The sequence below is a fragment of the Sminthopsis crassicaudata genome, chromosome 2 (genome assembly GCF_048593235.1).
Source record: "Sminthopsis crassicaudata isolate SCR6 chromosome 2, ASM4859323v1, whole genome shotgun sequence".
NCBI lineage: Eukaryota > Metazoa > Chordata > Mammalia > Dasyuromorphia > Dasyuridae > Sminthopsis > Sminthopsis crassicaudata.
In genome coordinates this window covers 154,920,907-154,945,319 of record NC_133618.1, presented here as the reverse complement: position 1 = coordinate 154,945,319, position 24,413 = coordinate 154,920,907, and the positions used below count along the sequence as shown (strand labels likewise).

At 36.0% G+C, this 24,413-nt stretch overlaps 1 protein-coding gene across 2 annotated transcripts; it reads right to left on the bottom strand.

The window, feature by feature from the left end:
* Positions 1-1,883: 1,883 nt before the first annotated feature.
* Positions 1,884-24,139, bottom strand: CD93 (CD93 molecule). 2 transcript variants are annotated; one of them, XM_074287727.1, is made up of 2 exons: positions 23,728-24,139; positions 1,884-10,293 (listed from the first exon to the last, which is right to left on the bottom strand). In XM_074287727.1, the coding sequence occupies exon 2, from the start codon at positions 9,942-9,944 to the stop codon at positions 7,941-7,943; it is 2,004 nt and encodes a 667-aa protein (XP_074143828.1). In that variant the 5' UTR covers positions 9,945-10,293; positions 23,728-24,139; the 3' UTR covers positions 1,884-7,940. The 2 variants fall into 2 exon arrangements, with proteins under 2 accessions (XP_074143828.1, XP_074143829.1); XM_074287728.1 differs by having other exon boundaries at positions 1,884-10,288.
* Between the last annotated feature and the right edge of the window lie 274 nt (positions 24,140-24,413).

Genomic DNA, 24,413 nt, shown 5'->3' with positions numbered 1-24,413 from the left:
TGTATTGTGTATATTCATGGGTCCATCTTTCTAGAACTCATTCTACCCTAGTTATTCTTATCTTTTTCAATGATTGCTACTTTTCTGTGTGTGAAGTAGAAATACAGAGACTTTTTGGTTTGCAGTTCTCTTATTATTAGTGATTTGAAACATTCCAATTACTGTTTCAAACTATTGTTTGAAATTCTGCTGCAAACTGCTAGTTTATATTTATTGACTACTTCACTACTGCGATTTGATATTATCTATTTCTATTAGTAATAATTAATAATGGCAATACCTAGTATTTATATATTGCTTTAAGTTTTTCAAAACACTTGACAAATATTTTCACATTTTATCCTCATAAGAATACGAGGTAAAGTCAGGATGACCTGAGCTCAAATCTGGCCTCAGACACTTAACTCTTCCTGGTTGTGTGTGCCTGGACAATTGCCTCAGAAAAAAACAAATCAAAACAAAACAAAACAAAAAAACAAAAAGCAAGACAAAAATCAATAGGGACTAATTGCTATTATTCCCATTTTACAGATGAGGAAATTTATGGAGGAAAGAAGTTAAGTCTCTTGTCTCATGTTACACAGCTATAAAGTATCTGAAGCTGAATTTAAACATAAGTCACTATGACCTCTTTATCCACTGTATCACCTGACTCCCTGTATACCTTGGATATGAAACCCTCATAGTAATATTTGGTTACAAGAATTTTCCCAGCCAAATTCTTCATTTTGTATAATAATTACATTATTTTTATTTGTATGAAGGTTTTGCAATTTTATGCAATTGAAATTTATATGTGTGTTTATAATCATTTTTATCTCTTGTTTGGTTAAGAATGTGCTCCATAGCAATGTCTATGAAAGGTGCCTAATCTAGTTCTTTTACAGTTTTTTAAAGGCATGATCTTTAACATTAAGGCCATGTATCCATTTAGAATTTATTATGGCATATTGGGCAAGATGCGAATCTAATTTTAATTTATGATATATTTCTTTTCAGTTTTTCCAGGATCTTGTCTATTTTGGTGTTTTGTCCTAGGTGATTTATATTATGGGTTCATTATATATTGTGTTACTGAATTCAGCCTTTTCTGATTAATTTCTCCTTATTTAATCTATTGCCTTGATAATTTGATTTGGATAGGACTAAATCTATAAAGTAATTTCAGTTGTTGGTTAATTTTTTAATATTGACATGACTTAGCCAAAAATACTATATATTTCTCCAATTATTTAAGTTCTTTTTTTCTTTAAATAGCATCTTATAATTGTATCTATACATGTAGAGAATGTACTTTGATAGAATAACTTCCAGATGTTTTTTTGCATTTTGTAGTTCAGTTGACTGAGACTTTCCTTTTTATTATTCTTATCTCTATTTTGTTATTGCTATATATAAAAGCTATTGGCTTTAGTAGATTTATTTTGTTTCCTATTTCTTTATTGAAGCTATCAGTTGTTTCACTTAGTTCTTTTATGATTCCCAAGGATTGTCTAAGTAAACCATCATAATTTTTCTCATCTCCATTCATTACCTAAAGTATAAAAAAGGATCAAGATACTAGCTCAGTTTATAGTATTGGTTTAAAGATTAATTCACAAATACTTAGATAAATTTTTAGAACTATGAAGTATAAGTACCCTAATTAAAAGGCAAAGGTGTGGGATATTGCCCAAGAATGGCAGTTTAAGAACTTTCTTTATCACAACATATGCAATAAATAACCAGCAGTATTTTTGGTTTTAACATAGATCATAATTTTGCAATACATTTTAGTAGTCCTTTCAAATATATTAACTCAAGTCCACAACACATTTATTTTCAATTTTATTTGTATATGTTGGCAACAGAAGGAGCAGCCAAATTTGCATTTGTAATACAAGTAAAATAAAAAAAAAGCTGATGTTTATTAATAGCTAGCAAAGATGATACATGACTTCACTGGATTGGTATTGCCTCTGGTGAATTACACATGATTCAAGTATTAAAAAAAAAAAATCACAACTGATGAAGTATTTATGCACAGATTTCTCCTTAACACAAAGAATAGATTTTGCATATGACTCTTGTATAGTAAGACATATCCCTGATCTCCAATAAAAAAATCTTTGGCCTAATTATTGCCATTCTCAGTGATTTCAGATAGAGCTGAACCAAGATGTTTTGTGTCTTTCATTCAAGAGTAAAATGGCACAAAAATCATAAGAAAGAGGGAATCAAGGAGTAAAATCTGCTGAGGTAAGTGAAGGAAATCCTTCCCATCTGGTAGATAAGATTAACAAAGCCAGAAAGGAATGCTCTATCCTATATACACAACAGAGACCAAAATAAAATGTATTACAGAAGAAAAACATTTTTCAGGAGTTGACAAAAATCAGGAATCTTGTGTGAAAGTGGTGACCTTATCCTTAAGTGGAAATGAAGTGTTTTTATTATTTCTTAATCGACAGATTTTGATTGAAATAAACTCTAAAAGATCTCTATGTTTCAAGAATTTGGGCTTGGAGCCAGAAGGAATAGTGCTCGTGGGGCTTCTTATTTTCAGGTCTCTGAGTTGAACACATCATTTCTTTCACTGTGAAAAGTGAAGGAAGTAGGTACAGCCTATTAAAAAACATTTACAGTCACTAGACAGTAGTTCTTTCCTGTTTTCTTTATTATACAATGGAAAACCAAAGAAAGAAAAAAAAAAATAGGAAAGAGTTTTCCTACATGTGTTAAAGGGGCCATTATATTTCTCTGGAATTGCAATGATGTTTTTATTCAATTTCAGTCTCTGAGCTATTATTACAAAATAACCATATGCATGTAAGTGTTGAGACCATAAGTACCTAATAATAACAGCCATATTTTTAAAAAATCTCATATAATAAAGCACTGAGGTTTCTTGCAAATGAGGTTGTATTAATAACAGGGAGCACACCCTATTATTTTTATAGCACACCCAACTGTACATCTGCATTAAGGGGATCATGACTTCTAGCCAACCAATTTAGTCAACATGTGTTAAGAGCCCTGCATGCATAAGATATTGTGCTAAGCACCAGGGACACAAAAATGAACATTATCAAAATTCTTGCACTCTAAGGGCTCATAAGGAAGGGTAGAACCTCAATTCATACATATGCATCATTTTTGTTCCAAAGTAAATATTTTATGCTTAATCAGAAAGATATTAATATTATAATTATTTGCAATCCTTCCCTCTTTTTTTTAATGTAACAATAACCCTATAGATAATTATAGAATACTTGGGCAAGAATTAACCCTGAGAAGTTATTTAGTCTATTTCTGTGGCTGAAATCACAAATATTTAAATAATTTATTAATGCCATTGGGATCACACACACACACACACACACACACACACACACACACACACACACACAGAGGCAACATGCAACATCATGGAGTTAAGATTGTGATGACTGAATCCTTGAGAAACTGAAGTCAGAAACTATATATGGCTCCATATTGCCTTTAAATAATTTGGTTGAACTAGGGCATATTGGGGCTATATAGAATAATTAAAAAGAAACTAAAATGCATTTTTGCTCAGACTATAATAATGACAGAAAACATAATTGACACTTCATATAAATATCCAGCTCTTAGTTCTCCTTAACTTTTAAAACAATGAGAAGTGATTTTATTTGTTTGTTTGTTTTTTGTTTTGTTTTGTTTTGTTTTGTTTTTTTACTATTAATTTCCACCACCCCTCCTACTCCCCAAGGGAAAGGAAAACACAAAGGGTGGAATAGAATTTTCACATGAAACTAAAAAGTTATTAATGGCATATATTTCTGTATGCAAAATTGTATGCAAAATTATCTGCTTTTTTGCCATGTGGAATAGTACTAGATTCAGCTTATAGACATAGAACCTCTCCAACAGTTTTCCATTCCAAATCTGTATAGTCTGCAAGATATACCCAGTTCCTTAGCTTTAGTGTCCTTCCTTCTACTCTCAGTATCATTAGGCTTAGAGTATATAAGTATCTATCCTTAATATACCCATTATGATTTTTTTTAAAAAAAATTATAAGATTTGTTAGTTCACAAAGCAGAAATACTTTGAAGTTTGATAGAACTGAAAGCTTTGTTCACCTTGTTTTGCCCACTTATTTTTCCTAATTGGGTCACAGTCAGTGCCCTATACAAACTAGGCATGTAACAAATGTTTCTTGAATTGAAATCACTTGAAATCATAGTCATACAGATTGATGGTAATACTAAATTCTGTAATTTTTGTATAAGGACATTTAATGTCTCAGAGTATTTCCTTCACTCACTTTACATCTTTCCCACACAAATACATATTCTTATGAAACCAAGAAAATGAGTAAAGAAAGGAGGGGGAGAAGGAACTGAGCCTGTTTTAAGTTCAAAGCATTATTTTTTAACAGCTTTGTTGTTTGATTGTTTCTAGGTTCTTAGCTGTTAGGTCAATACTTTTTTAATGGTTATGGTCACCCATATTGAGACTGAAAATGTTAAATATTCAAGGTAAACCATAATGGAAATGGGCACATATAGACTTTGGGGTAGTCTCTTTATCTTGTTAGTTCTCTCCCTTTTAACTCTACAGGGCAAATTAAAGGTCCCTTTTCTGCCAGAGAATAGAGATGGATGTACCCATTCTCACCTTCTTACATGGCTTCTTTCTATATATTTGTGCTAAGCTAGCCTCTGATGTGAAGATCAGAAAATAGGGTAGTCCTGTATTATATTCCATTATTTTACAATAATGGATATGTGTAATAACAGTTGAATACATAACTCATGGCAGCAATTCCAAACTTTCCAGGAGCTTAATCAAAAGCAATAATTGTGATAGGATTTTCAGTGAAGAACCTTCCTTCACTGTATAATGAATGTCATTATTTCCAAATGATAAAAATAAGATTTTGAAGTGACCTACAGGTAAAATTATTGAATTGGATGTTCATTCTGTCATGAATACAGAATCTAGACACTAGTGTAAATGGCCCATATATTTCCTGACTTTCAATAGTTGAATTATCAAGCTATTGATTTTGTATTCATTTTTTTATCATGGTCAATCTGATCATTCAATTATAAAATACTGACAACAATCCAGAGGGGTTGGACACACAAAAAATTAGAAATCTTAATAACTCAAATTACTACATAAAATTAAACTCCCTTTCTTATCTTTCTTGTTTTTTTTTCTTAAAAATAAAAATAGAACTTTACATCAACATTACAATACACTACATGTAATTTTACTCTTTTGACTCGTTATAAACTATTCAAGAATTCCTGGAAGTTGTCTTGACTTTTAAAATAGGTGATTCTTTTGGACAAGTTATGAAGAGATGCTAAGACATATTCTTCCTAGATATTGGAAAAAACTTTAAAATGTTTCACAAAGTACCAATTTCTCAATTAGTTCTCCTAAGGTACCAAGACACACTAAGTAACTTATTATATCCTTGTTGGCTGCTCAGATGATTCTTCTTAATAATCAGGGATATCAACAAATATCTATGCAACCTGAAAAAATGCAGGCAATCATTTAAGAAGCAGAAGTCGCTGAATGCCATGTAGAAAAAAGCCTTTTCAATTGGTACATTTTGAAATGTCACTGTCATAAATTAAATCTGTTTGAAATAGCTTTTCTATAGAAACTTCCTTTTTAGGTACTGCCTTTCATAAAAAAAAAATTATTTCACTCCATCAGAAAGTCTGTCATTCAGATAAAATTAAGGACTTAGTTTAAAAGGTGAAATGCAGCAAAAATTTTCTTAGGAAACCCTATAATGCCATTAGATTAGCCAGAGCTGCCACACTAAACCTCAACCTGATTTTACACTTCATTATTGTTCAACACATCTTGGCTACAATAACCAAAACAAATGACAATATATTACATTTTTATAACAAATTTCAAAATACTTCCAATATTTCCTATATATACTATCACTTATATTGCTTTCTATAATCAACTGAGCAAGATTAAATAAGAGAGAGAAAGAGAGAGAGAGAGAGAGAGAAAGAGAGAGAGAGAGAGAGAGAGAGAGAGAGAGAGAGAGAGAGAGAGAGAGAGAGAGAGAGAAAGGGGGGGCAGGGAAAGAGGGAGGGAGAGAAAGAAAGAGAAAGAAAGAAAGAAAAGGAAAGAAAAGGAAAGAAAGAAAAAGAAAATTAATTTTACTCTTAGTCACCTAGAACCAATTTTTCTTCCTTTCACTTTTGAGAAAGACCCCTGTGGATTTATCTCATTTCCCAAAATAAAATCTTATCCCAGATATAAAATTGATATCCATCCATTTACCCCAAATACTCACAGATATTCACATATTATGTAAATGTAATTGAACTTCAGTAGCCAAGTCAGCCCCAGGCTCAAGAGAAAAGGGAGGGGGGGAGTATAAAAGGAATGCTCTTCATCTAGGTGAATCACTTATCTGGTTAGGGCGAATGTAATTTGCTAATAGGGGCAAAATATCCGGAGGCCTTCATAAACACCATGTCAAAAGGATCTACATTTGCCAATAAGTAAGTCCTCAGACTGAATTTATCCTGTAACTGAACACTTTAATAAAGTTCCATCATAATTAATTGTGACCTTGTCAAGTTGCTAACATGGCCTCAGTTCTTTCTATAGTTACTGGTACTAACTCTGACATGGTAGCTAGCTAATCAGATCTGGAAATCTCCCAATGGAAATGCTTAATTGGATCTTTGTATTTTTCTTTCTTTAGATCTTTGGGTTAAACATTAAAAAAAATATATTAGCACCTTTAATTTACCTAAAATAACTTCTGTTATTCTCCCCTAATCATAATCTTCTGAATAGATTGAAATCCAACAACTTGGGATGGAGGAATCCTGATTTCTAAAGACTTAGCTATTAGGATAATTCACTTCATGAATGCCCACCTCAATGAGTTTCTTCAATATCTAATCATAGATATAAAGTTCAGCAAAAAAAAAAAGACATTAATTTGGTAACATACGAAGTATCAATTAAGTGTCCTCTTCAATACCAACTATCTGACCTGAGGGATTATATCTATTGCTATAAAAAAGAATTCATGGTTTTCATCCAACTTTTTTTTTTTTTTACTGAAAAAAATGAAGATCAAAAAAATTATTTTAACATACAATTTCTCCTATCCTATCCTCTTACTTTTTTCTTTTATCCTATTATGAACAGCTTCACAATATTCTGGGTGAAAAAAAAAAAACAAAATTAAACTCCAACAGAACATGAAAACAGACAGAATAGATGCCCATTGTTGATCTTCATGAAACATTTATGTAAGCACAGTATAAAATCCAGTTCTTCATAAACCCCACCCCTGTGTTTTAAAGGTACCATATATGCTGCTCACTCATAGGAAATAGATGTAAGTTCAAATAATCTGCTTTGAAAAAAAAGAGAATTGACACAAAAAAAGAATGTCCTCAGAACACAGGTTTACCATTGTTTCCTTCAATTCTAGTTCCAAACTTGAAAATCATGCTTATATATACATAAATGTGTATATATGTATACATATATACACATTTATGTATATATTTATATATTATTTTAAAATTCCATTTAAAATTAATTGTGATTAAAGATTGAAACATAGATTGTCTTGGCACATGTTCTCATTGCCCATAATCTATTACACATGCATAGGATTATTGTCCATTCTCATGTGTGTGGACATATACCCAAAGAGCTATACATTCATATATTCTTTACATGTATACACACATATCAAAATACCCACAATACCCTTTTGTCTCTAGCAGTTCAATTTAAAGTACACTTCTGAGAGATTGTTCATTGATTGTGGTAGCTTTGTCTCCTGTCTTCAATTTGATCTCTGTGGGGCTCACAGCCTTATAACAAAAACGCTCCCCTCCCACCTCCCCCTTTTTGGCTTCCCTTGCCTCCATCTCCTCCATACAGGCTACCAGATTTTACCTGTACTCATTTTCTACTGCCCTGTTCTCAGCCTGCTCAGGGACCCAGGAGTAGCTGTCAGCTGCATTCTGAGGGGACTTCTTCTCTGCCCTTTTTGCTTTCTTCTTGCGATAGAACACTAACCCCAGGATCATAGCCAGAAGAAGCAAGGTGGCTGCTACTGTCCCCAAAATATAAAACAGGAGTAATTTCTGACCATCAGTGTCATCACTCTCATTTGCCAAGGATTCTCCTTTCTGAGATCCTCCATCAGGGATGATCATTGATGTGGGGTGAGTGATGCTGGATACCATCTGAATTATTGGTTGTGTACTGAATGTAGGAGGCCTAGAAGGGTCTTGAGTGATAGGAGTATTAGTCTGTTGGGAAGTTCTCCCCAGTGGAGGTGCTATGTTGTAGAGAACACTAGCTCCTGAAGTGGATTCGGATCTCTTGGTTGTGTCCAAAACTGAGGGAGAAGAACCATTGTTCTCTTTTTCTTGCTCCTTTTCTTCTTTCTCATTCTCCATTTCATTCATCTTCTCTCCTTCCTTTTCATCATTCTTTTTGTGACTGTCATCTGGAAGACCTGATTTGCTGTGGTTGGCAATGCAGGAGACACCATTGGGGGCTAAATTCCATCCTGGAAGGCAGCCACACTGGAAAGAGCCTGGTACATTGTAGCAGAAGCCTTCACAGGGGTTTCTCTCCTCCTCACATTCATTCACATCTTGGCACTGGGTCCCATCTTCCCCAGTTGTCTGGTAGCCCTTTTGGCAGGCACATTGAAAAGAGCCTATGGTGTTGATGCAAAGCTGTGCACAGGGGGAATGGTCCCCAGTGCATTCATCCACATCCCAGCATTCCATTCCATTATGGCCTTGGAGTTTATAACCTGGGTGGCAGGTGCAATGGAAGCTACCAGGAGTGTTGACACATTTGTGAGTGCAAGGGAATCTACTGCACTCATCCACATCTTCACAATCTAGTCGATTTGGAGTGAGCTTGAAGCCTGCAGGACATTGACACTCATAGTGCTGTCCATGACTCCCAGGGCTGCACTTTGCCTTTCCCCTGCATGGGTTGGGATGGCAAGGGTCTCGGGGGATACAGGACACCAAATCATCTAGAAGGCGGTATCCTGGACGACAGCCACAGAGGAATGAACCGTCTCCCCCTTCTAAGCATTCCTGCTGACAGCCACCATTATTGAAAGCACAGCCATGGTTTGGGGAGGCACAGAAAGGCCCTGGGGTGCCCCAGTCAAACAGATTGGGGCTTCGTTCCTTGCACAAGAGGTAGTGACTTTTTTTTTCACCTCCATCCCTACAGTTCACATTGGCTACTGAAGCAAACGGCACAGCAGCCAGGGAGGTGCTAGAGGCCCCGAAAGGTGTTGTGTAAGTCACCTCACCTGGTCCCCCAAGAGCCACAGGGTGGCACATACCTTTGAAACTGAACTTGCACACATAGCCCTCAATGTTCCTCACTGGCGAACCTGGTGTGCCACATGGACTTTCTGACCATTTGGGGATTGAGTGGGCAGAAGCAGGAGAAGAAAGATCCAAAAGGAGGGAGGCACAGCGCTTGGAGATACATGTGCTCATGGGCTCCTTATGCCAATTGGAGTAAGAAGTGTTCTCACCACCTCCCACCCAGCTGAAGCCCTTCAGTGGGTCATCACGGTCCATGCACTTACTCTTTTCCCGTTGAAGCCCAATCCAGAATTTGACTGTCCGTGCTGAGGCCCCTTTGTCAGGCAGCTGGGCCAGGGCTTCTTGGATGTGCTGGGCTTCTTCTTCACTTTTTACTGTGGCCAGGTTTCCCCCATTGGTACTGCAGTTGATCTGGGCCTCAGCGGCACTGATCTTGCCCCAGTGGGCAGTATAGCAGGCAGTCCCAGCACACACAGCAGCTGCCTCGTCCTCCTCCTCCTCATTGCTGGCCCTGGCCCAGGTCTTAGGGCTGAACAGCATCTGGCTGAACAGCAGTAGGATCAGTGGGAGCAAGGCTGTTCCCATTGTGACTCCCAGCTTTCTCTCAGCAAGGAATGAAGGCCAGACCAGTGGCTGCTGCCTCTGCTCACACTTCTGGAGCTCCTATCTCAGCCCCTAGCTGTAGAGATGGGATCTGAAAGGCGCAGACTCATCCACTCTGAACACAAAGGAGAACCAAAAGGCAGCTGGTGTTTCACGTCCCCTTGACCCAAGGCGCATCCTGTGGCTGTTGTGTTTCTTATTTCTCACCGGAGACGGGGGCTTCCTGTAGAGAACAGTTGTGTGACTCCTGTTGCCTTCATGGTTTTGTTGTTCCCAAGTGGAGCTACTCAGCGTCTCTTTGTCCCTGGCTAAGTCCTGTGGAAAAGCTGCACTGAAGGGAGAAAAAAAATGTAGCTCAGAGATACTGTATACTTTATTTTGGCTTCATTTTCTTTCCCATCTACATGAGAAACTGAACTGGCATGCTACTATCTGAATAGGGCTTTTTTGGGTAAAGAAATTAAAATTCCTATTCTTTGGGGGGACTTTTGCTAACCCATAATAGTAAAAAACAGCCTTTTGGTTCACAAATAGCCACTGTACCCCATGCAGGAAGAGTGGGATGGATAAGGAGAAAAGAAACTGCCCTGAGATCTAGGGACCTGATGACATGGATAGTCATGATTTCAACCTTTTGGGGAAGCAACCAAACTTTTTTTTCACATATCTCATGTTCTCAATTAACATAGAAAGCCTTATCGTTCATTCCTTACATGAACTTTAAATAGAGAAAAAAATCTCTAAATAGGATTGGGTCGTGGGAATGTCTGAGTTCCAAATGCTGTCCCAAGCCGTTTATGGATCTTAAACTAAATTGGATTACGTAGTCAGTTTGAAAAGTTGTCAGAAACCAGTTTAAGTCTTGAGGAAACAGGTTGTTTAACAAACAAACATCCTGGTGAGGGGAAAAACTTTTCCTGGGCTTGATCTTTACTGAGCTTGAAACTTATGACTTCAACTCACATGTTAAAGTTGTGCAGTAGATTTAGGATCTTCTGGGTAAACTATCAGAATCATGTGAAAGCAAAAGCTAGGGCAGCTGCCACAAGAATTCCCCTGTTGCACTTTAATTAGCCATTTAATTGCTAAAGATCCCTTCCTATCTCCTCAATCACCACTACATACACACACATACACACACATAGACCTAAAAGCAGAAACTGGATTTCCCCCCTTTCTCTCCCCACAAAAGCAGCCTGATTCAGGAAAGACAAAGTTTAATCTTTAGTCACTCCTATATATACATGTGTGGCTGTCAATAGCTATTCCCTAAAGGTTTAGCCTGAAGCCTCCTTGTCAGAAGCAGTCAGTTCTATCCCTGTTCTGGATGGAAGAAGTGCTTTATCTCCTCTTTGCCCCACATTATGCAATATTTCCCAGTGCTGAAAGAACACAAATCAAGATCAATAATATCTATATTAGCCACATGGGAAAGGATTAGAGATCTGAAATTTTAACAAAAAAAAAAAAGTAGAATTATTTTAACATAAAATAAATTCAGATGTAGTATTTTTCTGAAGGGATAGATAGCTGAGTCAATGCGCAAAGGAAAAAGTAAACCCTTCCTTTCCTTACCCCTCATTCAAATATCATTTTCTCTTACAAAATTTATACTTTCTTTAAGGGGAGTAGCCACATTAATCCCAATGGCCAAGTAATGGTGAAGAGACATTAATTATGATCACAACAGAATTCTGATTTAAGTCTTTTTTTTTCCTAAATGCTTTTTAATTTTTTTTCTTTTTTATTGTAGTAAGTTGATTTATTTTTAATACACATTGCTTTATGAACCAGAATCATATTGGGAGAGAATAATCAGAGCAAAAGGGAAAATCCATGAAAGAGATTTTAAAAATAGAAAGAAGTGAACATAGCCTGTGTTGATTTACATTCAGTCTCCTTAGATCTTTTTCTGGATGCAAATGGCATTTTTTGGCCAAAGTCTATTGGGACTGCTTTGGATTACTGAACCACTGAGAAGAATCAAGCCTTTCAAAGTTGCTTATCACATATTTTTGCTGTTATTATGTACAATGCATTCCTAGTTCTTCTTGTTTCCCTCGGCATCCATTCATATAAATATCTCCAGGTCTTTCTATAATCAGCTTGTTCATCATTTTTTATAGAGCAATAACATTCTGTTACTTTCGTGAAATACAGCTTGTTCACCCATTCCCCAATTGAGGGACATCCACTACTTTTCCAGTTCTTTGTTACCACAAAAAGAGCTGGTGCAAACAGTTTTGCATATGGGATCCTTTTCTCTCCTTTATGATTTCCTTGGGATACAGACCAAGTAATGGCATTGCTGTATCAAAGAGTATGCATTGTTTTATAGCCTTTTAGTCATAGTTACCAATTGCTTTCTAGAAAAACTGGATCATTTCACAACTTCACCAACAATGCATTATTGCCCCAGTTTTCCCATGTCCCCTCCAACATTTATCATTATCTTTTCCTGTCATTTTAGCCAATCTGAGAGATGTCAGGTATTACTTCAGAGTTGTTTTAATTTGCATTTCTTTAGTCAATAGTGATTTAGAACACTTTTCATATGACTATAAATGGCTTTAATTTCATCATCTGAAAATTGTTCATATTTTTGACCATTTATCAACTGGGGAATAACTTGTAGTCTTGTAAATTTGACATAGTTCTTTTTATATTTTAGAAATGAGACCTTTATCAGAAATACTGTCTGTAAAGATTTTTCACAGCTTTGTACTGCCCTTTTAATCTTGTTTCTGTTGGGTTTTTTTTTTTTGTGTGTGTGTGTGCAAAACCTTTTTTTAATTTAATATAATCAAAGTTGTCCATTTTGCCTTTCACAATGTTCTCTAGTTCTTCTTTGGTCATAAATTCCTCTTGCTCCTCTACTGAGCCAGAACTGAGAGTCTTAGTAGCTGATTTGCTGTGATTAAGACCCTCTCACAGGTTTTCCCAGAGTCTATCTGAGCTAGGCTGATCACCCTTTTCACCCCAGTCTCATTGGGGTTTTTTCAGTCTATCTTGAGAGGGGTTTCATTCTGTCAGACTCTGTTCAGAGGCTCAGTTTTATGTGGTTTTTGAGGGAAACTGGGAGAACTCGAGCAATTTCTTGACTTTATTCCATCATCTTGGCTCCACCCCTCCTTAATGCAGTCTTATTATATGTCTTAATGTATTCAAACCTAGGTCCTCCTTAGTGGAAAGCTTCCATAGCCAAATATTACTCTCCTATTAAGCTATGAGTTTCTTTTTCCAAAGAGCTTATTCTATGCTCAGAATGAAATCTTATAGGTAGGAGAAGTTTGCAAAAAAAAGGGAGCAAAAAAAAAATCATTAATTCTTTTCATTTATTTTTCTCATTCCATGAATATCAGTTGAATATCTACTACGAATAATGTAGGAGACATGAAATTTGACTTTCTGGTCTTTATCTTGAAAGGAAAGAGGGAATCCTCATATTAATCCCAGTGATACAGTCTTAAATTATATTGCAAAATAACAATTGTAAACTTGTTTGCCAAGTTGAATCATTGACTGTTGAGAAATATCATGAGTATTCCCATTCTACTTTCTCATCATCCAACTCCCTGATTTCTGACCTTCTCCTACTAGTATTAGCAACTTCTGCTGGATCAACCTGTGACTTCTTAGTTTAGGAAAATTGCTGCATAAGAGTTACTTGGATGCTCCTACTTTCTATGGTAACCATTCATTTCCCTAAAAATAAATCATGAAGGAAGTAGAAAGTCTTTAAGGGGCAAGAAGAACCATGCTTGAAGATCTTGTGAGTAGAATGGTGAAGGAGACAGGGAATTATTTAGTAAAATATTGGCTCAATTTAAAAATTGGCTCAACTTTCAAAAGATACTTTGGACAAAATACAATATGGAAATTCCAAGCTTTACAGCATTGTTCTTCCCTTCCTAATGATGATTCAACAGACTTTATTTAGAGTGTAGGTTATATCATTTCTCCCAGAAGAATAATCATGAATAATAATAATAGTAATAATAATAAATACATAATCTTTAAGGCCTTGAAGATCCTTGCTCAGATATTCACTGATCTGTACATGAAAGTAAATCTGGATAAGTTGGGTATTTGCTATTAACTGAATTTAGTTTATGTAAGTACAGTTAAGATTTTATTTTTATGGGCTTAATAAACATTCTGAGCTGCTTTTAGAAATTATTACTTTCCAAGAAGGGGGTTATTTTGATCCTCAACTATCTATAATAAGTCTTGATTACTCAACAGCATTATTCAGTGTGGATCATCCAGGCCCTTTAATAGAGAGCTAATGTAATTTCCTGGACTTAGGAGTTCAAGCCTATACCCTGCCTCTTGCTGCTTATTGTGTGACCTGAAGCAGATTACTTATTTATTGACTAATCAATAAGTAATTTGTTAAATAGTTACTATGTGCTAGGCATTATGCAAAGAGTCCAATACTATTATCCTCACAGATGTTGTGAGGAGGAAAAAAATAATCTGTATAAAATGTTTTGAATACTAAAATGTTCTAAATGCTAGTCCTTATTATTGATACTTTTAGCTCTGCTCCCTTTTTGTTGTCCAACTTTTAACCGTTATCATGCTTGCTATTCTGGACAGAAGAAGCAGAAGGAGATGACTTCATCTATAGAATTATAACAGATTGGAAATGATTGAAAGGTCTGTTTTTCTTATCCAGCCTTAGTCCCCTATTGTCTTTTTCTTGAGCCAGCAAGTTGAAAATCAAGGGCTCACTGTTAGGCTCTTCCCTAGTCAGGCAGTCTTTCTGGGCAAGAAAAGGTCCCTTTATGCCAAAGGGAAGAGGATGTTTATTAAACTGTTTATAGTTATGCTGACTAATTTTTCAATAGATTTAACTTGATTTCTCTGAGATAAACTGCTTATTTTCTTAGTCACATAAACACTTCTTATAGTACTATTTTTTTCCAAAAGTAACTGATTTCAAAATAATATATTTATAAATTTATATATCATAATATAGAATATGTTAAATATATATTTATAATACTTGAGATTTATACAAAATATTTGTGAGAAGTTTTACACATACACTTTTGTATATGTATATATATATTTACATATATTCATATATGTGTGTATGTGTGAATATATATGTATATGAATATGAGTGTGTGTGTGTGTGTGTATGTGTGTGTGTGTGTAGTGAATGTTAGGATATGCTAGTGGGTACTGATTTACACAAATAAGGATAAATTTGAATTTCCAAGAGGGTTATCTGTTAGCACCAGAAATTCAGTAAGCAATAAGGAAAAATGGATATTTTCAATGACTCATCTTGAACATGAAATTCTCAGTAGTTTTTTGTTTTGTTTTTGCAGATTTGCTCTTAAATCTTTTTTAAAAACTTGGTGATAAGGACATTGTTCACAAATTGTGGGATTTTTGTGGTTCAAAAAGTTGCCAAGATAATTTTGCTATATTTGGATAATATCATCAAGTGAAATTAAAATGATCTAATTACTAGAAAGAAATGCCAAGATCCAATTCTGTATAAAAGTAGACATTATCAATTAAGCATCAGCTCAAAAGAAATCATTTAGTGCCAATTGATAGACCCATTCTTTTTCTTTTTATTTTTTTTCCAGATTTCATTCATCTATCACCTGCATTTCTAAATATGTATGTGATTTCTCCAGCCAAAGGAAGTGAATGATGAAATGGGAAGAATACTGGACAGAAAATCAGAAAACCTGGATTCTAATATCACTTATTTTACTTATGAAATGAGTGGCCTGAGTCAAATAATTTAGTCTCTCATATTTAAAATGAGGCAGTTGAATTAGATGACCTTCTAATTCTTAACTCCTTTGGTAATAAGGAGGAAATATGTAGGCTATTTTAAGGCAAAATCACAATAAATGTCAAGGGAGAGAAGAAAAACTCAGAACAATGTTCCACTGTATATCTACACCTGTGTAATTAAAAACAGAGCAATATTATGTAAGAAGAATAGAAGGAACTATGTCTCCTGAAAGGGAAGTAAACAACTGAGACAGAATGTGAGCTATGATCATCTGTACCATTGGCTTTTTTCAATGAAGAGACCAGCACTTTATATATATACATATATATACATATACACACACACACACACACACACACACACACACACACACACATATAAATTCTATCAAAATTAGGAGCAAAATTTCCAACTCCCCATCTTTTTCTTGCAGCTTTGAGGTTCTGACATTAAAGTCCTGTTTGAGGATACTGTTCTTCCAGCCAAACTCAAAAAACAAGTTTATTCTGAAAATTAAGAGGACTGGAGAATATTTTTAGTTTCCATTGAATAAAATATGTTTTTTTTTTTCAAGCTCTAAGAATGTTTATACTCTGCAGTCCATGAGACAGACTGTCATCTCTTGGAGAGATTTAGCTAATTAAAATGACATTGCATATGTTAAAGGGGCTTAGATGGTGACCATGGTCTCACTTTTTGTCTGGACATTTGACCTCTATAGATATACATTATCAAAGTTGGGTCAGTCATGAGTCATGAGTGATTAATTCTGAAATATTTGCTTCTATGTTGGCTACTGTGCCAAGTTTTATTTTCCCAGTATCCTCATATGATAAGCTTGTATAACAATAGTCTGTAGAAGATACCCAAAATATTGTCTCTACCCCAAGGTATAGTGGAATGAATACTTTGGTACAAATTAAGAAAATATAGGTCATAGGATTCTAGATTTAAAGTTGAATGGGATTGTAAGGGTATGATGCAACAACCTTATCTATGGCATAGATAAATGAAATATTTTCTTGAGGGTCAACAGGGCTGGGTGCTAGGATCAAAATGCTGCTCCAATTATCAACCTGTATGGAAGCAAACAAATAGTATAATCACTCTGTCTCAATATTTTCAACTATAAAAAAAGGAATAAATAAAATTAGGTCTCTCTCTTCCTTATAGGGTTGTTATAAGCATGAAATGAAGTAGTAAAGAAGGGAGAGAAAGTGCTCCAGATTGATTATCATGCTCAATATTTTCAAGACAATTCATAATTAATTGTATTGATCTCGGTTCAATTCATAGTATTTAGACAGAGTAAAAGGATGTCTTACAATCCAATATATACCCTTAATTTTTTTTTTTTTATGGGGAGTAGGGAAAGACAACTCAAGGAAGTAGATATTTTAGAAACAGATGTGTGTGTGTGTGTGTGTGTGTGTGTGTGTGTGTGTGTGTATGTGTGTATTTTTTTTTAAGGAAAAAAAAAAACATTTAATTTCTGGGAGGGATCCTAAAGAATACCTAGTCCAATACCCTAATCTTAAAGAAATGGCAAAGAAACAAAATAGCAGAGAGGTTCAACAATTTCCCTAAAGATCACAAAGTTAGAAACTTAATTTTTCTGGTTCCAATTTAGGTTGTCACTTTGATCCAACAAAATTGAGACCATTACAGAATGGAGCCAGTTATTGGACTATTACAGTACCTTCCTAATTGATTTCCCAGCCTCCAGGTTCTCCCATCTCAACCCTTTCAATTCATTCTTAACTAAATTGGCAAAGTTATGTCTGCTTAAGTATAGATTTTTATCATGATACTCAAATTCTAGAGGCTCCTATTGCTTTTAGAATCAATTTCTCCTCAGTTTGGTGTTTAAAGTCTTTCACAACTTTGCTACATCCTACCTTTCCAGGTTTACCATTTATTAGTCCTGCTCAAACTTTGGTCCAGACCAATATTGTCTCACTTTTCATCACACATGACATGATATCTACTGTTTCCTTGCCTTTGTATAGACTGTCTCTTGTCCTTTGAATGTACTTCCTTCTTAATATCTTATCAGTATCAGCCTCTTATTTCTAGTTTCCTTGAAAGCTCAGCTCAAATGGCAACTTGAGGCATTTCCTGATAATTCCAACAGTTAGTATTTCCCTTCTCTTATTCCTCCTGTTCCTGGAAAAAAAAAATTACCTTGTATTTATTTTGTGATTATTTTTTATATATTTATACATCTCTTTCAACAGAATGTAAGCTCCTCAAGGTCAAAATCTGTCTAATTTTTGTCTTTGTATTTACAGTATTTGGCACAAAACCTGGCACATAATAGGTGTTTACTAACTGTCTATTGATTGATTAGAAATCATTTTGGGTATATAGATACAGCCTTCATATTTCAATTTCATGGAAAGAGGAAACAGAGTCTGACTAGGAATATTACAATTCAGGATAAAATAGAGAAGAGAATCAGTGCCTCTGAATTCCTAAACCAGTGAACTTTCTAGCAGGCCATACTTTCTTACATGTGACCTGTGCTCCCACTGAAAATAAATAAAATGGAATTACCCAGAGTGACATACCAGAACTCAGTAGGGATTAACTTTGGGCAAGATTCCCAAAGGCAAAGGCAATACCAGGGCATCACTTATAATCCTAGAATAAGCTTCATAAACTTTGGGCTATTCATGCAGAGTTGATGAGACCCTAGCTCATAAAGTTTTAAACAAAAAGAGGTTAAGAAAAATGGGCCATTTTGATAAGAGTTCACACATCGTGGGAAAGAAATGATTGAATCCATTAAAAGTAAGATTTAGGGCTATGCATTCTAGTATTCTATGTAGGACACACACACACACACATACTTCCTTGCTGTAAATCTGAACCAAAAGGAAAAGTATTTGGCTAGAGCATTTCTTCTAGACTTTTGATTGATTTTTTTTTTTTATTTCTAGGTAGCATACTAATTTTAAGAAGCAAATGGACCAAGTTTAATTTGAATAAAAATCGGAGGAAAATAACCTCAGAGCGAATCTGAAATCAAATTTTAAAAAGTATCTCAAAGTCTAAATTTTTATGCAAGGTAAATAAGGGAATAAGCACTTATTTTGCACTTACTATATAACATGCCACTGGACAAAGAAATGGTAAACCATTTCAGTATCTTCGCCAAGAAAACTCCATGAACAGCATGGTCTTAGGAGTCAAGAAGAGTCAGACATGATTGAATGACAACAATGAATGTTACAGATAGTACTTCATTTAATCCTCATAACAACTTTGTAAGTTAAGTGCTGTTATTATTCCCATTTTATAATTGAGGAAACTGAGATAATGCCTTTTCATATAGCTAGTAAATATCTGAGTTTGGATTTGAACTGTGGTATTACATGGCAGGTCCAGGCTGCCTTCTTTATGCTGTTTAAATGCCTAAATAACTAGGCCTTGACTGCCTGATGTTATCATTTGGGTATTTTAAGAGATCGTTGTAAATGATTGCACAATTCCTTCAGTATTAAATATGAAGATATCTGAAGAAGTTACCTTGGTTTAGTTAGCAATAATAACTCGTATTTGTATAGTATTCAGAGACCTATAAAATGTTTCCTTCACAATCATCCTGTGAGGGAGGTAGTGCAAGTCTTAGTATCCCCATTCTATAAATGAGGAAATGGAATCACAGAGAGGTAGGATGACTTGCTCAGTGTTACACATTAATTCATTTAGGGGCCAATATTTCAACTTAGATGTCTCTTGTCTCTTGATTCTGGGACAATTTGTTTTTCTACTATACCACCACCACTTTAAATCAGAAACATAAGGATTTCTTATGGGATTACTCCTTCCAATAATGAATAGAGCTCATTCAGGCCTTCCCCTTAAGTACTATTCTAAGCTATTCCTCCATAAGGAATCTATCCCATGTACAGGGGACCTTCCAGTGGATCTTTAGACATTGCGTATGATTTGTAAATGGACTGTGTGGGTTGCCAGTAGGTCACATACTGCTTTGGTTATATGCCTAGTACTTCTGCACAGCTTTCAGTAATATAATTTTTCAGCCTGTTCATCCAACAACACTATAAAAATACATAAGAGATGAAGAAAGCAAAAAAATAGTTGTAAACAGAGAATTTTGTTTCCTATCACTTATAACAACATAAACTTTTTTTGTTTTACAAACTAGGAATAAGACAGTTTATGATTTCAGTTTCATATACTATATTTAAAAGATTTTGCCCAGTCAACTGTTTGTTTTTCTGGTTGTTTACTCAGTTTCAAATAAATTGGGGAAATAAAAGAGGTTAAAATCCACGTCACTGGATACATTAGAGAACATTTCAATGGTATTACTGAACATCTTTTTTTAATCTTGCAGATGCTATTTCAGTAGCAACACAAAGATGGAACCTAAAATGTAGGAGGAGAATAAGATTTCTTATTACTCCTTACCCATGCAGCATGTGAAGGTTAATTCCTCCAAGGTAAGGTTGAGAGTTTACAGTCAATAATCAGATACAGATGTTTAAACTTACACTAAATTTATGAGTAGGACCTTGCAAAGACAGTTTAATTCACTTGATTTTTTTCAGTCATATGATTGACATGTACAGTATATTCTCCCACTTAATAGTCCCTTATATAGCACCCATACTTCACATTTCTCTCTATTCTAATCCATCCAATCTTTCACATAGCCACTAAAGGGATTTTCCATGAGTGGTAGTGTCTTTGTCACTCTCCTACTCAACTAACTCCAATAGCTCCAATTTTTTTCTGAGATTAACTTCAAATTTTATTAGTCATTTAAAGCTCTTCATAATCTGGCCCCATCCTCCTTTCCTAAGCTTATTATTCATTACTCTTTTACCTTGCATTCACAACAAATTGACTTTCTTGCTATTCCTTATAGGAAACTTCATCTTCCACTTCTAAATCTTTTCACTGGCTATCCCTCATGTCTGCCATGAAGCCCCTTCCCACTTCTGTTTCTTGGAATCCCTGCTCTGTTTTGGAATTCAGCTCATACACCATACACTATATAAAAGCTTTCCCTGGTCTCCAGTGCTTTCTATGAGTACTCAAGTTAGTGTGCTGAGGATGCTCCAATAGTCACTCAGTCAAATTATTTATTATATGTCATGCACTATGCTGTAGCGAGCTGTCGTCTCCAGAAGCTGCTGGATCGCTCTCTGGGAAGAGATCTGCTGTGTCTACTCAAATCTTTCCGACATATTCTTCTTCCTGTAACGAACCGTTGTCTCCAGGTAGTTGCTGTTAACTCTTGTCCAGAGAAGTGACTTCCCTTCCTGCAGAGAGCCGACTTCCCTTCCTGCAGAGAGCTGCGTCAAGCAAGATGTAATGCAGAGTCTTCTTCTTGAATCCTGGCTCTGAATCTCCTCCAGCTCTTATCCTTCTCCAGGCCGATCTGCTCTCTGGGCCCAATGCTGTCTCTTTTATCCTCCCAGAGAATGGGCGTGGGATAATGCAAGGGCTTCTGGGAAGAACTTCAGCCAATGAGCTTGCTCCTTCTATCAAATCAACCTGAGTTCTCACCTTGTAATTGTCCAGACAACCTGAATTCTCACCTTGTCACTGTCCAGACAACCTGAGTTCTCACCTAGTAATCCTAACATCTCCCCCTTTCTTTTGATTTAGAACATAGGACAGTCATGACCTTGAAACATAAATCCATCAATATGGGAAGTATTACAGATAATTACATAAATGACCTTGAAACATAAATCCATCAATATGGGAAGTATTACAGATAATTACATAAATTACATAAGCACATAGTAACACAGTAACATAACACATGCTAGAAGTATATAACATAATTAAATAATCATAAATTGAAAATTTATAAATGTCCATAAGTCCATTGTCCATTAGTCTCATCTTTTGTGAGGAAGTCCAATGATTCCTGCTGGTTTTTAAAGTTCTTTAACAGTCTTCTTATTATCCATGCTCTTTCAGTGTCAGATGTTTCTTAGATCTTCTCCTTTATTTTGAGGTCTTTCTCTTTTTCTGTCTCTCTCTGATGGACAAGGCGAATATGACTCGTTACCCATCTGATTCCTTCTCCTGCTGTAGAAATACAAGCAAACCCTCTCTCCCAGGCAGTTAACCTATCTAATTACCTTCTATTTACCACTTTCTAAATCTCTTCTCATCATCAGGCAATTACATTTGAATTGTTTGCACTGGACACAGCCCTGTTGGTTTAAAAGGCCTGTATTCTCCCCAAGTGTAATCCATTTTTGCAATCTGATTGCCTTTTGACTGACTTATCAGGTAATCCCTTTCTGCCATGTGATTGCTTCTCTGCTGATTGATTAAATCAGAGTCCTGGCCTTCTAAAGGCTCTTTGGGTGTAACATCAGCTGCCATCATGCCCCAAGTCTTTTTTGCCTGGGGCCCTGGACCTGGGCCCCTCATCCCATTTCCCTGAATTATTCTATACTCTGATGCCCAATGGAGTCCTCTGTTGCATTTTGGACATGGGGTTTTAGGTCTTCTATCACCCTGTCTTCTCACTGTATCTCCATACCTACACTGAGCTCTTAGATGTCCAATTTTTCCACATTGAAAACATCGCCGAGTTTCTCTAGAGGTCCCTTGCCAGGAGGGACCCTGTCTTTCCACGTTCATCATTGTCCGGGTGTAAAAAGCATTTGTTCCCACTGTAGCACAGCGTCTTATGATCTCCTCTAAAGGAGCATCTTTGTCTAATCCCCATATAATTCTTTTGCAAATCTCATTGGCATTTTCCTTAGCCAGATGTCTGGTCATTATTTCTGTAGCTGCATTTTCTCCAATAGTTCTTTTGACAGCAGTTTGCAAACGTCCCACAAAATCTGCAAAAGGTTCATTGGGACCTTGCTGTATTTTAGTGAAAGCCTCTCCACGATCTTTCTGTCCAGGAAGGACACCCCAAGCTTTTATTGCAGCCTTAGCAATTTGCTCATATATTGTCATGGTATAATTAATCTGTTCTGAATTCTCTCCATACCGACCTTCACCAACCAAGTGCTCAAAAGTGAATTGTGTGTTAACTCCTATTTCCAAATTGCATCTGACTTGAATTTTACATAATTCATGAAATTCCGCAAGCCATAATAAATTTTCTCCAGGTTCCAGGCATGTCCTTGCTATGGATTTCCAATCATTTGGGGTTAGGACTTCATAAGACAAACCATCTAGTAACATTTTAACATAAGCTGATGTAGCCCCATAAAGGGTACAACCTTTTTTCAAATCCTTAATTTTATTCAAATCTAAAGGTGCATATCTTCTCCTTTTATGACCTACAGAATCAATATTTTCAATCACAGGATATGCATGTATAAAATCACTTATATCTTGTCCTTCTTTCTTAGCTTTAACCAATGCTTGTTCTAATCTTGTCATAGGCTTAGACTGCTTCACAGACAATTCTGTTTGTGTTTCTGCCTCTTCCTCTCCTCCTTCTTGCTCCACCCCTGAAGGGTTAATTGAGGGAGGAGATGGGAGATGCTCCTGTTGCTATTGCTCAGAATTGTACTTAACTTCATTGTTATCTGATTCATCCTTTTCACCTAGTTTAGTTGACACCTCCCCATTTTGCTCCTTCATCTCTTCCTTTAGAATAACATTGTTTAAAGCCAATTGGATTACATTGTATATATGAATTGTATCTTTGGAAATTGAGTTTGGCCTGGAATTGTAGTGTTCACCTAATTGCTTTCCTACTAATTCCCATTCATCTGGATCCAATTCTTCTTCCAGAGAAAAAGAAGGACATATAACCTTCACAGTTCTTAAAAGTTCAGTAATCTCCTCTAAAATTATAATCAAGCCTTGGCTTTTCATAACCTTGATGATGCTCTCTAAACATTTTCCTTGAACAGAAAGTGTTTGCCCCATTTCACTATAAGAGATTGCTGGTTTAGCCCTTAACAAGTTAAGTTCCTTATTTATCTATTAGCACTCTCACTTAATCTTTAACAAAGTTTCCTCGTTACTCACGGTTCTGGGTCAGAGAGACTGAGATCTAGATCGGAAGCTTTTCCACTGGAATCAGGACCGTGTCTGTCCCTGTTCGGGCGCCAAATTGCGAAGGTCTGGTCTAGCTCCTCTTGTCAGGATAAGCAAAAGTCCTTGCCCCACGTGTGGACACCAAATGTAGCGAGCTGTCGTCTCCAGAAGCTGCTGGATCGCTCTCTGGGAAGAGATCTGCTGTGTCTACTCAAATCTTTCCGACATATTCTTCTTCCTGTAACGAACCGTTGTCTCCAGGTAGTTGCTGTTAACTCTTGTCCAGAGAAGTGACTTCCCTTCCTGCAGAGAGCCGACTTCCCTTCCTGCAGAGAGCTGCGTCAAGCAATATGTAATGCAGAGTCTTCTTCTTGAATCCTGGCTCTGAATCTCCTCCAGCTCTTATCCTTCTCCAGGCCGATCTGCTCTCTGGGCCCAATGCTGTCTCTTTTATCCTCCCAGAGAATGGGCGTGGGATAATGCAAGGGCTTCTGGGAAGAACTTCAGCCAATGAGCTTGCTCCTTCTATCAAGTCAACCTGAGTTCTCACTTGTAATTGTCCAGACAACCTGAGTTCTCACCTAGTAATCCTAACACTATGCTAAATGTGAGCATACAAAAAAAGCCAAAAGAGCTCTCAAGAAGTTCAAAGTCTAATGGGGGATAATATGGAAACA